At 44.6% G+C, this 14,677-nt stretch overlaps 1 protein-coding gene across 1 annotated transcript in view; it reads left to right on the forward strand.

Annotated features, from left to right (window-relative positions):
- Nucleotides 1–14,677, forward strand: part of ARHGAP42 (Rho GTPase activating protein 42) — a 168,366-nt gene that overhangs the window by 98,030 nt on the left and 55,659 nt on the right. The window contains exons 5-6 of the mRNA XM_081860231.1: nucleotides 1,600–1,701; nucleotides 7,006–7,116. Of these exons, the coding sequence (XP_081716357.1) occupies nucleotides 1,600–1,701; nucleotides 7,006–7,116 (213 nt within the window). The remainder of the gene's footprint in view (nucleotides 1–1,599; nucleotides 1,702–7,005; nucleotides 7,117–14,677) is intronic.

Below are 14,677 nucleotides of genomic sequence, written 5' to 3' on the forward strand. Positions count from 1 at the left end.
CTTGGTCTGTCACATGAGACTAGTGCCCTGTGGGACTTGACATCTTTCCGCAGGGCCTGCAAGACAGAGCTGTTCCGCCTGGCCTTTGGTTTGGACTCAGTCTGACCCTTATGTTTCCTTCCCCTTACGGTTTTGATCTATGGGCTACTATTAAAATGAGGCTGCATTTTAAATTGCGTTTTAACCTGTATTTTAAATTGGTTTGTTTTTTTCTTATTATGTTTTTACTGTAATTTTACTGGTGTTAGCTGCCCTGAGCCCGGCTCTGGCCGGGGAGGGCGGGGTATAAATAAAATTTATTATTATTATTATTATTATTATTATTATTATTATTATTATTATTTAATTAAAGCTGCATTGGCATCTGCTGAAACGCCTTCCTCCTTTTAAGAAGCAAAGGGCTTCCGATATATATCTCAACCTGATGTATATCCATGTTGCATTAAAAATGTACCATGAGGATATTTGATTTTTTTAATCATATGAAGGACAAATATGCAATAGGCTGTGGTTATGCATGAATTTATTTCCTTGCTTTCTAAAAACCACCTTCAATGTTGGGAAGGGGGCTCCCATCTTACAAAGATAATAAGAATCAGAGTTTTGTTCTGACCTTGAACATTTCCAGACACGTGTGTTGTGTGTGGCACTGCTATGTCAATATATAGGGAAAGATAAAGCATGAGAATTTATGGTAGCAGAAAGCAGCTCTCCCATCAAATGGGACTTTGCAGTGCAGGGTTGGGAGTTAAGGAATAAGGAAGGTTTATTAGCAACGTTTGCTAGAGGGCCTTCACTTCTGGAGGGCAGTTTGCAGCTTCCTGGGCAGATGTCATACTTGTCAAGATTCCTGTTGTCTTTCTCTTTAGGCACAATCCCCACTGGTATCTGTCACCTGTGCAAGTCGCAGCATGGACTAAATGGGACTGTGCAGGTGATGAATCTGTAGACCTGGGGGATGGAAAGGGCCTAAGAGTGGGAAAGAAGTTAATGATGCATAGTGTGAAAAATGTGAACGATGAAGAAATAACGAATATGGGCATGTACAGAGCAGACCTCCCTTGGCAATGAGGAACCTCTGTATTTAAGAAGAGGATTCCACACTACAACAGTATTACAGTCATACCTCGGGTTACAGACACTTTGGGTTGCGTGACTTCAGGTTCTGCACCGCGCCGAACCCGGAAGTACCAGAACGGGTTACTTCCGGGTTTCAGTGCTTGCGCATGTGCAGAAGCACCAAATTGCGACCCGCGTGTGCGCAGACGTGGCGCTGCAGGTTGCGAACGCTGCAGGTTGCGAACGTGCTTCCCGCACGGATCACGTTCGCAACCCGAGCATCCACTGTACTTCCTTATTTATTTATTTTTTACATTTTTACGATTCCTAGTAATTTGTCAGTGATTGACAAACGTTGATTATGTATTGGCGTTTCTTGACTTTGTTTCATTTTCCTTCCCAAGAATTTGGGTTGGGGTTGATGAGAACTTCATGAAGTCAGACGTTTGGGGATCCCTGATCTAATGGTTGAGAAGTCTTTTCTTCAACACGTTCGGTTCTAGTTTCCTGTTCTTTACTTTGGAATGTCTTGTTTTCCAGGAAGGAAAGAAGAAGTTTGATAAAGAAAGTGAAAAGTATTATTCAACCTTAGAGAAGCACTTAAATTTATCTGCCAAGAAGAAGGAATCACACCTGCAAGACGTAAGCTCTTTACCATTGGGGCTTTTATTTTATTATTATTTTATTTGCATTAATAAAGAGGGGGGAAGGATCAACGAGGGTAAGTGACAATCACCTTCTGAATTTATGTAGAACAATCATCCATGCTTCTGTTCAGAGATTTGACGTACATATAAACGACTTGCATATGGATTTTAAATATATGTTTAAATATAATGATAAATTTGTCACTATACTTCATTTGTTGATTAGTTGCCTTTTTAGATCACCCTTTCTCCCAAAAGCAGCCCAAGGTGTTGTACAATAAAAATAAATAAAAACGCAAAATACACACCATAAATAAGATTTAACTTAGTATGTCCTCTGATCAATAATGGAATCCAATCCAGTAGACCAGGCATAGGCAAACTTGGCCCTCCAGATGTTTTGGGACTACAACTCCCCTCATCCCTAGCTAACAGGACCAGTGGTCAGGGATGATGGGAATTGTAGTCTCAAAACATCTGGAGGGCCGAGTTTGTCTATGCCTGCAATAGACTTCTCTATTTCCAGGATTTAGAGCAAAAGAGTGACATTACACAGTTTGTGTTGTTTGCCATTAACCTGCCTGTCTAAACACAATAATGAATTATCATCTAAGGTAGTGTTTCCCAACCTTGTGCCTCCAGTTGTTTTTGGACTACAATTCCCATCATCCCTTGCCCCTGGTCTTGCTAGTCAGGGATGATGGGAGTTGTAGTTCAAAAACAGCTGGAGGCACAAGGTTGGGAAACACTGATCTAAGGATTATGGAATGTTGTTCATGCCGGCACCCTTTTGCATATTTTTAGGCTACCCATAGCACAGGTACACAATACTACAGTGGTGCCTCGCAAGACGAAATTAATCCGTTCCGTGATTTTCTTCGTCTAGCGGTTTTTTCGTCTTGCGATGCACGGTTTTCCATAGGAATGCATTGAAAATCAATTAATGCGTTCCTATGGAAACCGCCTTCCCCCGACCTCTTCTGGCGGGCATTTTAAAATCGCCCGGGACAGCGGAGGACTTCTCCGCTGTCCGGGGCGATTTAAAAGCCCCTGGGAAGGCAAGCAGGGGGGACAAAGACTTTTGCCCCCCCGCCTGCCTTCAGAAGAGGTCCAGGACAGGCTTCGCGGACCTCTCCGCAAGCAGCGGGAGCGCTCCTTGCGGAGAGTTGCCAGCGCGCCCAGGCTTCGCGGCCCGCCGCCCGGCTTCGGGGGGAGGCTTTCCCGCCCCAAGCCGGGCGGCGGGGGGAGGCGTTCCCGCCTCGCCGCCGGGCATCGGGGCATCGTTCCGATGCCGGGCGGCGGGGGGAGGCGTTCCCGCCTCGCTGCCCGGCATCGGGGCATCCTTCCGAAGCCCGGCGGCGGGGGGAGACTTTCCCGCCTCGCCGCCCGGCATCGGGGCATCCTTCCGAAGCCCGGCGGCGGGGGGAGACTTTCCCGCCTCGCCGCCCGGCATCGGGGCATCCTTCCGAAGCCCGGCGGCGGGGGGAGACTTTCCCGCCTCGCCGCCGGGCATCGGGGCATCGTTCCGATGCCGGGCGGCGGGGGGAGGCTTTCCCGCCTCGCCGCCGGGCATCGGGGCATCGTTCCGATGCCGGGCGGCGGGGGGAGGCTTTCCCGCCTCGCCGCCGGGCATCGGGGCATCGTTCCGATGCCGGGCGGCGGGGGGAGGCGTTCCCGCCTCGCCGCCCGGCATCGGGGCATCGTTCCGATGCCGGGCGGCTGGGGGAGACTTTCTCGCCTCGCCGCCGGGCATCGGGGCATCGTTCCGATGCCGGGCGGCGGGGGGAGGCGTTCCCGCCTCGCCGCCGGGCATCGGGGCATCGTTCCGATGCCGGGCGGCGGGGGGAGGCTTTCCCGCCTCGCCGCCGGGCATCGGGGCATCGTTCCGATGCCGGGCGGCGGGGGGAGGCGTTCCCGCCTCGCCGCCGGGCATCGGGGCATCGTTCCGATGCCGGGCGGCGGGGGGAGACTTTCCCGCCTCGCCGCCGGGCATCGGGGCATCGTTCCGATGCCGGGCGGCGGGGGGAGACTTTCCCGCCTCGCCGCCGGGCATCGGGGCATCGTTCCGATGCCGGGCGCCGGGGGGAGACTTTCCCGCCTCGCTGCCCGGCATCGGGGCATCCTTCCGAAGCCCGGCGGCGGGAGGAGGTGTCCCCGCCCCGCCGCCAGGCTTCGGAGGAGGTCCGAGGACAGCGGGGAAGACGCGCTGCGCTTCCCCACTGTCCCGGAGATTTCCCTATGGGCTGTCGTCTTGCGAAGCAAGCCCATAGGGAAATTCGTCTTGCGAAGCGCCTCCAAAACGGAAAACCCTTTCGTCTAGCGGGTTTTCCGTCTTGCGAGGCGTTCGTCTTGCGGGGCACCACTGTATTATGCAGCACAGCACAATCAATCAATCTATAAAGTTAGCAGTAAGAAATTAAACAACAATCAGACCCAAAAACATTAACATGCAATAATATAATACAGTGGTGCCCCGCAAGACGAACGCCTCGCAAGACGGAAAACCCGCTAGGCGAAAGGGTTTTCCGTTTTGGAGGCGCTTCGCAAAACGAATTTCCCTATGGGCTTGCTTCGCAAGACGAAAATGTCTTGCGAGTTCCTGCGGGGTTTTTTCCCTCCCCCCCTTTTTCTAAGCCGCTAAGCCGCTTATCAGCTGATCCGATAAGCCGCTAAAAGCCGCTAAGCCGCTGATAGCACTAATCCGCTAAGCCGTAAATGGGCTTGCTTCGCAAGACGAAAAAAACGCTAGACGAAGAGAATCGCGGAACGGATTCTTTTCGTCTTGCGAGGCACCACTGTACGACTTAAATCGGCAGCAGCTCAGCATAAAAATCTGGAAGAAAGGCCAAGGGGAGCAGTTATTTTTGGAGCTTTCCAGAAAGTTTGCAGTGATGAGGTCTGGTAAGACATTCCATAGATGTTGGGTCAGGTTGTCAGAGTGTGATGGTCTACAAAAGACCAACTCAACTGTTTCTACCTTCCCAGTGTGGGATTTTGTGTGTGTCATGTTTTGTAGAAATTTATTGGCTGATTGTTTAGGATAATATTCCCTTCCGCTCCATACTCTTCACATTTGGCTGCTCTACAAAACCATTTTCACCATCCATAATATTCCCCTTAGCACATCAAGAACATTTCCTGTCCCACCAAAAAAATAAAAATATTTGTATAAATCCCCATTCATTTAAATCAAACTCCCACCTTGTAGTTCCCATCATTCCTTTAAAATCTTCATGCCTTAGAACTGCAGACATCCCTTTCTCTCTATCCTAAGCCTGGCTGTGTCACCTAAGAGATTTTTGCTGCTACTGGACTCACAGTGGGCCTTGAACTAGTGGACCCCAGGAAAGTGAGGCGAATGGCACCCTCCAGCTCTGGTCAAATAGAAGGAAGATCATTCTGTCCACTAAGGAAGTTTCTTTATAATTAGCAGAGGCAGGTAGCGTGACGCTTCACAAAGGACTTTGGAAAGAGTCTTGCTGGATATTTAACATCCAGGAGACTTAATTCTTGCTGCTGTTGACTGCTGTAAACTCAACCTTGAATAGTTGCCAGAACTGATAACTGACCCATCACAAATTTCCTCAAACAGCCAAGTTCCTTCAGCTGTTCATTTCCTCTGTCCCTCCATCTCCAACCCTGTTAACACTGAACAAATACAGTTTCGTCCATCTAGCCTACAGTGGTACCTTGGTTTACGAACTTAATTTGTTCCGGAAGTCCGTTCTTAAACCAAGGTGTGCTTTCCCATAGCAGCGGGGGACTCAATTTGCAAATGGAACACACTCAACAGGAAGCAGAACATTTCTGCTTCCAAGACAAAATTCACAAACCAAAACACCTACTTCCGGGTTTGCAGCGTTCTTAATCCAAGTTATTCATAAACTAAGCAAGAAGTTCAAACCTATCCATTCTGAAGGAAATCAGCCCTGAGTGCTCCCTGGAAGGACAGATCCTGAAGCTGAGGCTCTAATACTTTGGCCACCTCATGAGAAGAGAAGACTCCCTGGAAAAGACCCTGATGTTGGGAAAGATGGAGGCCACAAGGAGAAGGAGACGACAGAGGACAAGATGGTTGGACAGTGTTCTCGAAGCTACTAACATGAGTTTGACCAAACTGCGGGAGGCAGTGGAAGGCAGAAGTGCCTGGCATGCTCTGGTCCATGGGGTTATGAAGAGTCGGACACGACCAAACCACAACAAAGCTGCTCTTAAACCAAGGTACCACTGTACTGTCAACTCTGGTTTGCAGCGGTTATCCAGGGCATCAAACAGAGAGCTCTCACCCATCACCTGCTTACCTAATCCTTTCAACTAGAGGAAGGATTAAGAGCGTAAGAAGAGCCTGCTAAATCAAGGCAATGGCCCATTTAGTCTGTACTGTTTTCACAGTGGCCAACCAAATGTCTCAATGGGAAGCTGCAACCCCACATGCTTAATTGAACTTGAGGCTGTCCGCATGGGTCCGAGAATTGAAAGGAGGAGGGCTGGATTCCGCTCATGCCGAGAACCCCATCTCTTTTAAAATTCACTGCTGCTCTGTTTATTTGTTACTGCCACCTCCATGTTATAAGCAGGAGGTTGTAATGTACTTGTAAAAGGCTGTTTTATGGACTTGGAATTAAGTCTTCATTATTACTCACTAAACAGATGTCTGCGTGGTGAAATCAACTGCAAGCAGGGGGGAAAAGAAGTTGTTTTGTTACCTGCGTGTACCGGATTTACACATACAGAATTCTCACTGGGGCGTAATTCTGTCTCTGTTAATGGCAGGGAAAATAGAAGCAATTGCCATTAAAGAGCAAGTTGGAATGTGTTTCATAACATACTTCACAGCCAATCATGGTCTGGCTAAGTAGAGTTAAGTGCTTATTTTACTCTCGAGTTTGAATAAAACCTTTCTCCCTGCAGGGGGTTTCTATGGATTATTTATAAAATTGCAGTATCGGAACAACAATTACATTGAAATAGAGCGCAAGAACTCCGAATATAGTGTTGGTAGAGAATTGTCTTTTCATTTGAGCCTAGTTATATAAATGCATGTGTTTGGATACTTTCTTAACCAGAATGACTAGCTGTCTTTTTCCATAATAGATGCAGGTTTCTGGAAAGCATTATTTCACATGTGAAAAATAAATACAAAGTGTGTAAATTACCGCTGTGTTTTTTGCACTTTGAGGTTGTTGTTTTTTAAGGTTTTGTGGATTTTTAGCTGCATTTTATTGGTAATGTTATTGGCTATTATATAGTTAAATGATAAATAAATGAATGCTTTATTCTATTTCTCTTTTTATTTTAGGCAGACACACAGATTGACCGAGAACACCAAAACTTTTACGAAGCATCGTTAGAATATGTCTTTAAAATCCAAGAAGTGCAAGAGAGAAAAAAGTTTGAATTTGTTGAGCCCGTAAGTTTTTGTGGTTACCAAAGTAGAAATATAAACAAAGAATGAACCAATTGCACAACCCAAACTTACAGTATGTGATATATCATAATATATATGCATATGTACGCTTAAACATTTTTTTAATAGTTGTGTTACACTTCCTTTCTTGTAAGTTAGTGTGGCTTAAATTTCCTATCCTCAAAACTCTTTTCGTATCTATCTGTCTGCCGATGAGCTTGCCTGTATGTGAAAATCCTTCACATTGCAAAGAATTCTGTGGTTGGTTTATTCTTCATTTATGTAGAGGGCCCAACATGTCTAGAAAGCCTTCCTAATTCTGCACTGAGGCTAGGTGTTGCAGAGAAAGAATTGTTATGACACGGAAGGGATCATTTCAGGCATAATGTTAAGCCATTCGCTGTGCTGAGATAAAGGCAAAGGTACTCCTGACCGTTATGTCCAGTCGTGGACGACTCTGGGTTTGTGCGCTCATCTCGCTCTATAGGCCGAGGGAGCCGGTGTTTGTCCACAGACAGCTTCCGGGTCATGTGGCCAGCATGACAAAGCCGCTTCTGGTGAACCAGAGCAGCGCACAGAAACACCGTTTACCTTCCCGCCAGAGTGGTACCCATTTATCTACTTGCACTTGACGTGCTTTCAAACTGCTAGGTGGGCAGGAGCTGGGACTGAACAATGGGAGCTCTCCCCGTTGTGGGGATTTGAACCGCTGACCTTCTGATCGGCAAGCCCTAGGCACTGTGGTTTAGACCACAATGCCACCCGTGTTGGCTGTGTTGAGATAGCACATTGCAAATCCTGCAAACCATAGTTCGAAGGACTGAAAATCAGCTTTCTTCTTATGTCTCACCACCACTCTACCCTCTGTCAGTATTGTTATCCTGATGTAGATGGCAGACCATGGCTTAGATCTGCTTATCTGCTTTTCTTTTTCCATCTGGTGAACATTCTCACTTCTGAGTCACATGGGTCTCTGGAGGCAGACCAGCAGGCCTCATTATGGTTTGTCAACTCAGATATCACACCAAGCCTGCACAAACTATAGTTGCAAGCCTACTTTAAATGTACATCATTGCTTCCAGAACTGACTTGCTGGCTGATCGCAAATGGTGGGTTTTTTTCAAATTCATACATCATGGCAAACCATGGGTCAGCTGCTTTCATTGTAGTTTAATGCGACGCCTGAACTAAGTCAGCTTATTTACCTAAGTAAGGAACTCAAAATTTGCTCCTGAGGAACCCTCAGGTTCCCAGGAACAGAGTTCTGGAAAACCGCTGACTTAAACCTGTGGTTTATGCATTTAAAGTGGAATATATGGGTTAATTAAAGAAGGGAATTTATCAGAAGCCGTCAAAAGTCTGTTCTGAACAATAATCTCTGTTCCTTGAATGGTCACGTAAAAGTTTCCTCATCCAGCGTGGAATGAAATTGCAGACAACTTGCCATTTATCTGCATGACATTTTAACGACTTGCGCTTTAGCAGTGTTGTCTGTGCAACACATGACATAACGTAAAAATTTCATAATGTAAAAATTGGCTCAGAATGCCTAACCAAGGCATTAGTCTTCAAACTTCAATAAATCTGTTTGACCTTTTATTAAAGAAGTAAAAGAAAGGGATAGTATGGAAGTTATTAAAAAATATGGGACTGCTAAGGAAGGGCTAAGCAACATATGACTTTGATTGCCTCATCACGGCTGAAATCCTAGGCATACTTACCTGGGAGTAAGTTGTGTTGAATTCAGTGGGGCTTCCTTTACTCTCTAAGGCTGCACTCCTGTGCACACTTACTTTGGAGTATGTAAGCATACTTAAGATGCTTACATAGAGAGAGCTAATGCACTCATGTCCTCCTGGGGTTTTCAGAACTGGTGGATTGAGCAGATGAGACCAATAGTGGGTCCAGTGGTCTAGAAGGCAGTTTCTGCACATTCTGGAGAGGGAAATGAGGTGCAGATGGGGCTCATCAATCTGGGAAGGCAGCCCATCTAGGAGAAGGAAAATTCTGCTCCTAAACCTTGACCACCTTGTGAGACATCTTCAGGAGTAATAATAATAATAATAATAATAATAATAATAATAATTTATTATTATTTATACCCCGCTCATCTGGCTGGGTTTCCCCAGCCACTCTGGGTGGCTTCCAACAGAATATTAAAATACAATAATCTGTTAAACATTAAAAGCTTCCCTAAACAGGGCTTCCTTCAGATGTCTTCTAAAAGTCTGGTGGTTGTTTTTCTCTTTGACATCTGGTGGGAGGACATTCCACAGGGCGGGCGCCACTACCAAGAAGGCCCTCTGCCTGGTTCCCTGTAACTTGGCTTCTCGTGGCGAGGGAACCGCCAGAAGGCCCTCGGCGCTGGACCTCAGGAGAAGAAAATGCTAAGGAGTAAACCCTACACAAATCTGGAGTGGAGTCCCAAAGGCGGTTGGATGGCGCCTTGTATGCCTCCTTCCAGAAACTCCTGATTTATTTATTTTTACTTTTAGCAAGGAGTTAAGATATTGGACAGAACTGCAGGTTTTCAAAGCAAGCAAAATCAACTCAGATATTCCTTGACGTTCTTGAGAATAAGTGTGTGTGACGTAAAAAAATAACCCAGCTCCTCACTTTTTAGCAGCTGATTTATCAAAAATATTTCCTGGAAAACTGTAGCAGCCGTTCTTGCTCTTTTTAAAAAAAAATTATATTTTATTAATTTTCCATCATAAGAAAATACAAATCACATTGCAAGTTCTACAAATTCTCCTCATTTTTAGACTTCCTTCAGCCTCTCTGCCAATCATCCGAATTAAATTTTCTTTAATTACACATTTCCAGATTTTGCTATTACCTTTATCCCTACCCACCGCTTCTGTTTTCCTTTATTGTAATATTTCTTATGTTATTACAGAGCTTCTTTAAATGCCACTAACGTTATTTCACTATCACTTATACATTCCCAATACTCAACTAACTTTCCCCAGTCCTCGATGAACTTTTGATCTCGTAGATATCTGATCTTCCCAGTCAGTTATTCAAGTTCTGCATAGTCCATCAGCTTCATTCTCCACTCCTCCAGTGTTGGTATTTGTTCTTGTTTCCATTTCTGGGCCAGTAATATTCTTGCCGCTCTTACTGCATATTGGAAAAGTTTATGATCCTTTCTATTTATTTCATTTCCAACGATTCCTAAGAGAAAGGCCTCTGGTTTCTTAGCAAATGTATATTTCAACCTTTTTTTCAGTTCATTATATATCAACTCCCAGAAGCTTTTCACTTTCTTACATTCCCACCACATATGATAAAATGTACCATCCTTTTCTTTACATTTCCAACACTTCTTACATGTTTTATACATTTTTGCAAGTTTTGCTGGTGTAATATACCATCTATATATCATTTTCATAACATTTTCCTTTCATGCAGTACATGCAGTGAATTTAATACTTTCATTCCATAGTTTTATCCAATCATTAAATTGTATATTATGACCAATATCTCTGGCCCATTGTATCATAACTGATTTAACTTCTTCATCCTTTGTATGCCATTCCAACAATATCTTATACATTTTAGATAAAATTTTATATTCATTATTTATTATTTCTAATTGAAATTTGGAATCTTTCTCTACATATCCATATTCTTTGAGATCTTTTTTAAACATTTCATTTATTTGAAAATAATGCAACCAATCATATACCAACTCTTTTACTTCTTCATAGGGTTTCATATTCCATTTCCCCCCTTCTTTAACAATCAAATTTCCATATGTAATCCAATTCTTTCTCATATTAAATTTTTTTTAGACTCATAACCTCTAAAGGAGACAACCAGTGTGGAGTTTTTGGTTCAAGTAGGTTTTTGTACCTATCCCATATTTCTATCAACGATCTTTGGAAAATGTGGTTCTCAAAACCTTTATGGATTTTCTTCTTTTCAGCCCATAGATACGCATGTCATCCAAATCTGTTATCAAATCCTTCTAAATCTAACAACTCTGTATTTTCTAACTTTATCCATTCCTTTAGCCAGCAGAGGCATGAGGCTTCATAGTACAATTTCAAGTCTGGCAAGGCGAAGCCTCCTCTTTCTTTTGCATCAGTTAGTAGCTTAAATTGAATTCTTGGCTTCTTACCCTGCCAGATATACCTTGAAATCACTTTTTGCCATTCTTTAAAAATCCCTGTCCCCTTGATTATTGGAATCGTTTGATATAAAAATAATAACTTTGGCAGCACGCTCATCTTTATCATTGAGATCCTCCCCCAAAATGACAATTTCATTCGTCCCCACACTTCCAGATCTTTCTTTATCCCATTCCACACTGGTATATAGTTATTCTGATATAAATCTATATTCTTGGGGGTTATCCAAATACCCAAATATTTCACTTTTTTCACCACCTCTATCCCTACTTGTTGTTGTATTATTTCTGTCTTTTCTGGATCCATATTCTTAGCAATTATTTTAGTCTTTTTCTTATTCATTATAAATCCTGCAACTTGGCCAAATCTCTCCACCTCAGTAAGTATATTTTGGATACTTTCCGAAGGCTCTTCCGCCGTTATGACCAGGCCATCGGCAAAGGCTTTAACCTTATATTCGTTCCAGCCTACTGCCACCCCTTTTATTGCCTCATTTTCCCTTATGGATTTTAGAAATACCTCCAGCACCGTGATGAATAGCAATGGCGAAAGTGGACACCCCTGTCGTGTACCTTTAGTTATCCTTATTTCACCAGTAATCATATTGTTTACAATTAATTTAGCTTTCTGTTCGGTATATATTGCCTTTATTCCATTAAGAAATTCCTTCCCTACCTCCATATATTCTAAATTTTTTAACATAAAGTCCCAAGATATATTATCAAAGGCCTTTTCTGCATCCATGAATATTAACATAGCTTGTTTCTCATTTCTGGCAGTCAGATATTCCAAAATATTAATTATATTCCTTACATTATCTTTCATCTGTCTGCCAGGTAGGAAACCCGCTTGGTCCTTATGAATAGTTTCTTGTAATATTTTTTTAATCCTTTTTGCTAAAATACTTGCAAAAAATTTATAATCTGTATTGAGTAATGAAATAGGCCTATAATTTTTAACTTGTGTAAAATCCGAATCTTGTTTTGGGATAAGTGTAATAAATGCTTCTTTCCATGTTTCTGGAATTTCCCTTTCTTTGAGAATGTTATCCATGACTTCTTTCCATCTGGTCCCAGAGCTTTCCCTTTTTTAAGTTCTTTTATAGTCTCTTTTATTTCATCAATTTCTATTGGGGCATTCAGCCTATCTCTTTTTTCTGTCGGGATCTTCTGCACCTTTTTTTCCTTTAAATATCTTTCTATCTTCCTCATATTGTGCTTCTCTGTTCTTTTATATAAATGTCTATAAAAATCCAAGAATCCTTTTTTAATACCTGCCGTTCTTGCTCTTGACCCTGGAAGAGGAAGTCCAATGCTGCTGAAATGAAATGGAATGGCAAATTTGCATAACAATTGTCAGAGTCACCCGTGGTCCCAGCTCACAAGAGACCAAAGTCCACTCCAGCTTATGTACAAAAGCTTTTATTGAAGAACATTAGTAGCTTTACATCCGAGGTGGGTGACCCTACGTCTGTTACGCTTAGACCGCTGAAGTCCCCTCTGAGTCAGTACCACCTCTACACCAGTTTAAGAGGCTTGTACTGGTCCACCTCTTTCTCTCTTTCCTTTTCCACAGGGTCTTTCTGCCCCCCTGTGTTCTCTCCCTTCGGGACTCTCCAGAGGCTGAATCCTCTGCCGCCTCCTCCCCCCTCCTTCGGGCTTTGGGACCAGGCTCCTCCCCAGGACTCTCTTCATTTCCGCGCGCCTCCCATTTTGAACTTGGCGCGCGTACGTTGCTCCTGACCTTCCCTTCGACAGTTACACTGCCCTCGATACTACTTTCCTCCCCTTCCGGCAGGACGTTTTGCCCTGATCTCCTTCCCCTCTCTGCTTCCTGTTCTGCTCCTTCTGACACACTGGTCACTCCTCCCCCCTCACTCCGTTCCAGCGGAGCAGCCGGTCTCGCTCTCCAACTCCCACTGGGGGTTCCCCCTTCGTTTCCCTGCTCCTGACTGCTTCCCCCTCTAGCTCCCCTTGGCTTGACCAGAGGGGCTCCCTTTTGGGAGTCCTCCGATTCACTGGACGGACTCATGGACAATCTTGGGTCATTGTCATCCTCTTCCTCGTCAGTCTGGAATCCTTCCCCCTCACTTTCTGTCTCCTCCCTCATCTGCGTCTCTCTCCCTGAACCCCTGACAACAATACATTGATCAGAGCAAATAAACAAGTGCTTTTGTTTTACACTTACCGTATTTTTTGCTCTATAAGACTCACTTTTTCCCTCCTAAAAAGTAAGGGGAAATGTGGAGTGAATGCAGGCTGCGCAGCTATCCCAGAAGCCAGAACAGCAAGAGAGATTGCTGCTTTCACTGCGCAGAGATCCCTCTTGCTGTTCTGGCTTCTGAGAGTCAGAATTTTTTTCTTCTTGTTTTCCTCCTCCAAAAACTAGGTGCGTCTTGTGGTCTGGTGCGCCTTATAGAGCGGAAAATACGGTAAATACACAGATGCATGGATACTGGCAGGTAACCCACATAAGTACAAAGTAAGAATTTCATTGATGGTAACAGACACCTCTGTTAATACTTTGCTGGCAAATGTGGGTCAGACCGGTGATCTTTCTGGATTGGCTAATATGTGGCCTTCCATCTGTTATTGGATTCCAGCTCCCATCAGCCGCATCAATCATGGCCAATAGTCAGGGATGATGGGAGTTGTAGCTCAGCAGCACTCTGGGGCACCCTGATCTAGCCCAGTTCTGCCCGTGTGAGTAGCGACTCACACAGAGTTCTTCTCCAAACCAGCTACCTGAGATCTTTTTAGGGAGAGGCAGAGAATGGAATCTGAGACCTTCTGCATGCAGACAGTCCCACAAAAGGGTCAATGCCTCGGCTGCTCAGCAAATAGATGGAGAAGCATTTTGGCCACACATGAAGAAGAGCAGCGTTGTTACATGCCCCACTTCACTGGATTTTGCAGTGTCTGTGGAAATGGCGTACTTAGCTATAGAAGAAGAGTTTGGATTTGATATCCCTGTTTATCACTACCCTAAGGAGTCTCAAAGCGGTTAACAATCTCCTTTCCCTTCCTCCCCCACAACAAACACTCTGTGAGGTGAGTGGGGCTGAGAGACTTCAGAGAAGTGTGACTAGCCCAAGGTCTCCCAGCAGTTGCATGTGGAGGAGCGGGGAAGCGAACCCAGTTCACCAGATTACGAGTCCACCGCTCTTAACCACTATACCACACTGGTCATCTTGCGCATCAGCTTTTAAAATTAGTGGCAGCAGAAGGTTGAGGGCCAATTAGAACCATAGAATTGTAGAGTTTGGAAGACACCACAAGGGTGACCCAGTCCCAACCCCCTGCAATGCAGGAATCTTTTGCCCAACGTGGGGCTCAAACCCACAACCCTGAGATTCAGCGCCTTATGCTGTACCAGTTGAGCTGTACCTTAATTTTACACAATGGCTGTCCTTGCTCCCATTTGCAATT

This window comes from Podarcis erhardii, assembly GCF_964252035.2.
Source record: "Podarcis erhardii genome assembly, chromosome: 4".
NCBI classification, from domain to species: Eukaryota; Metazoa; Chordata; class Lepidosauria; order Squamata; family Lacertidae; genus Podarcis; species Podarcis erhardii.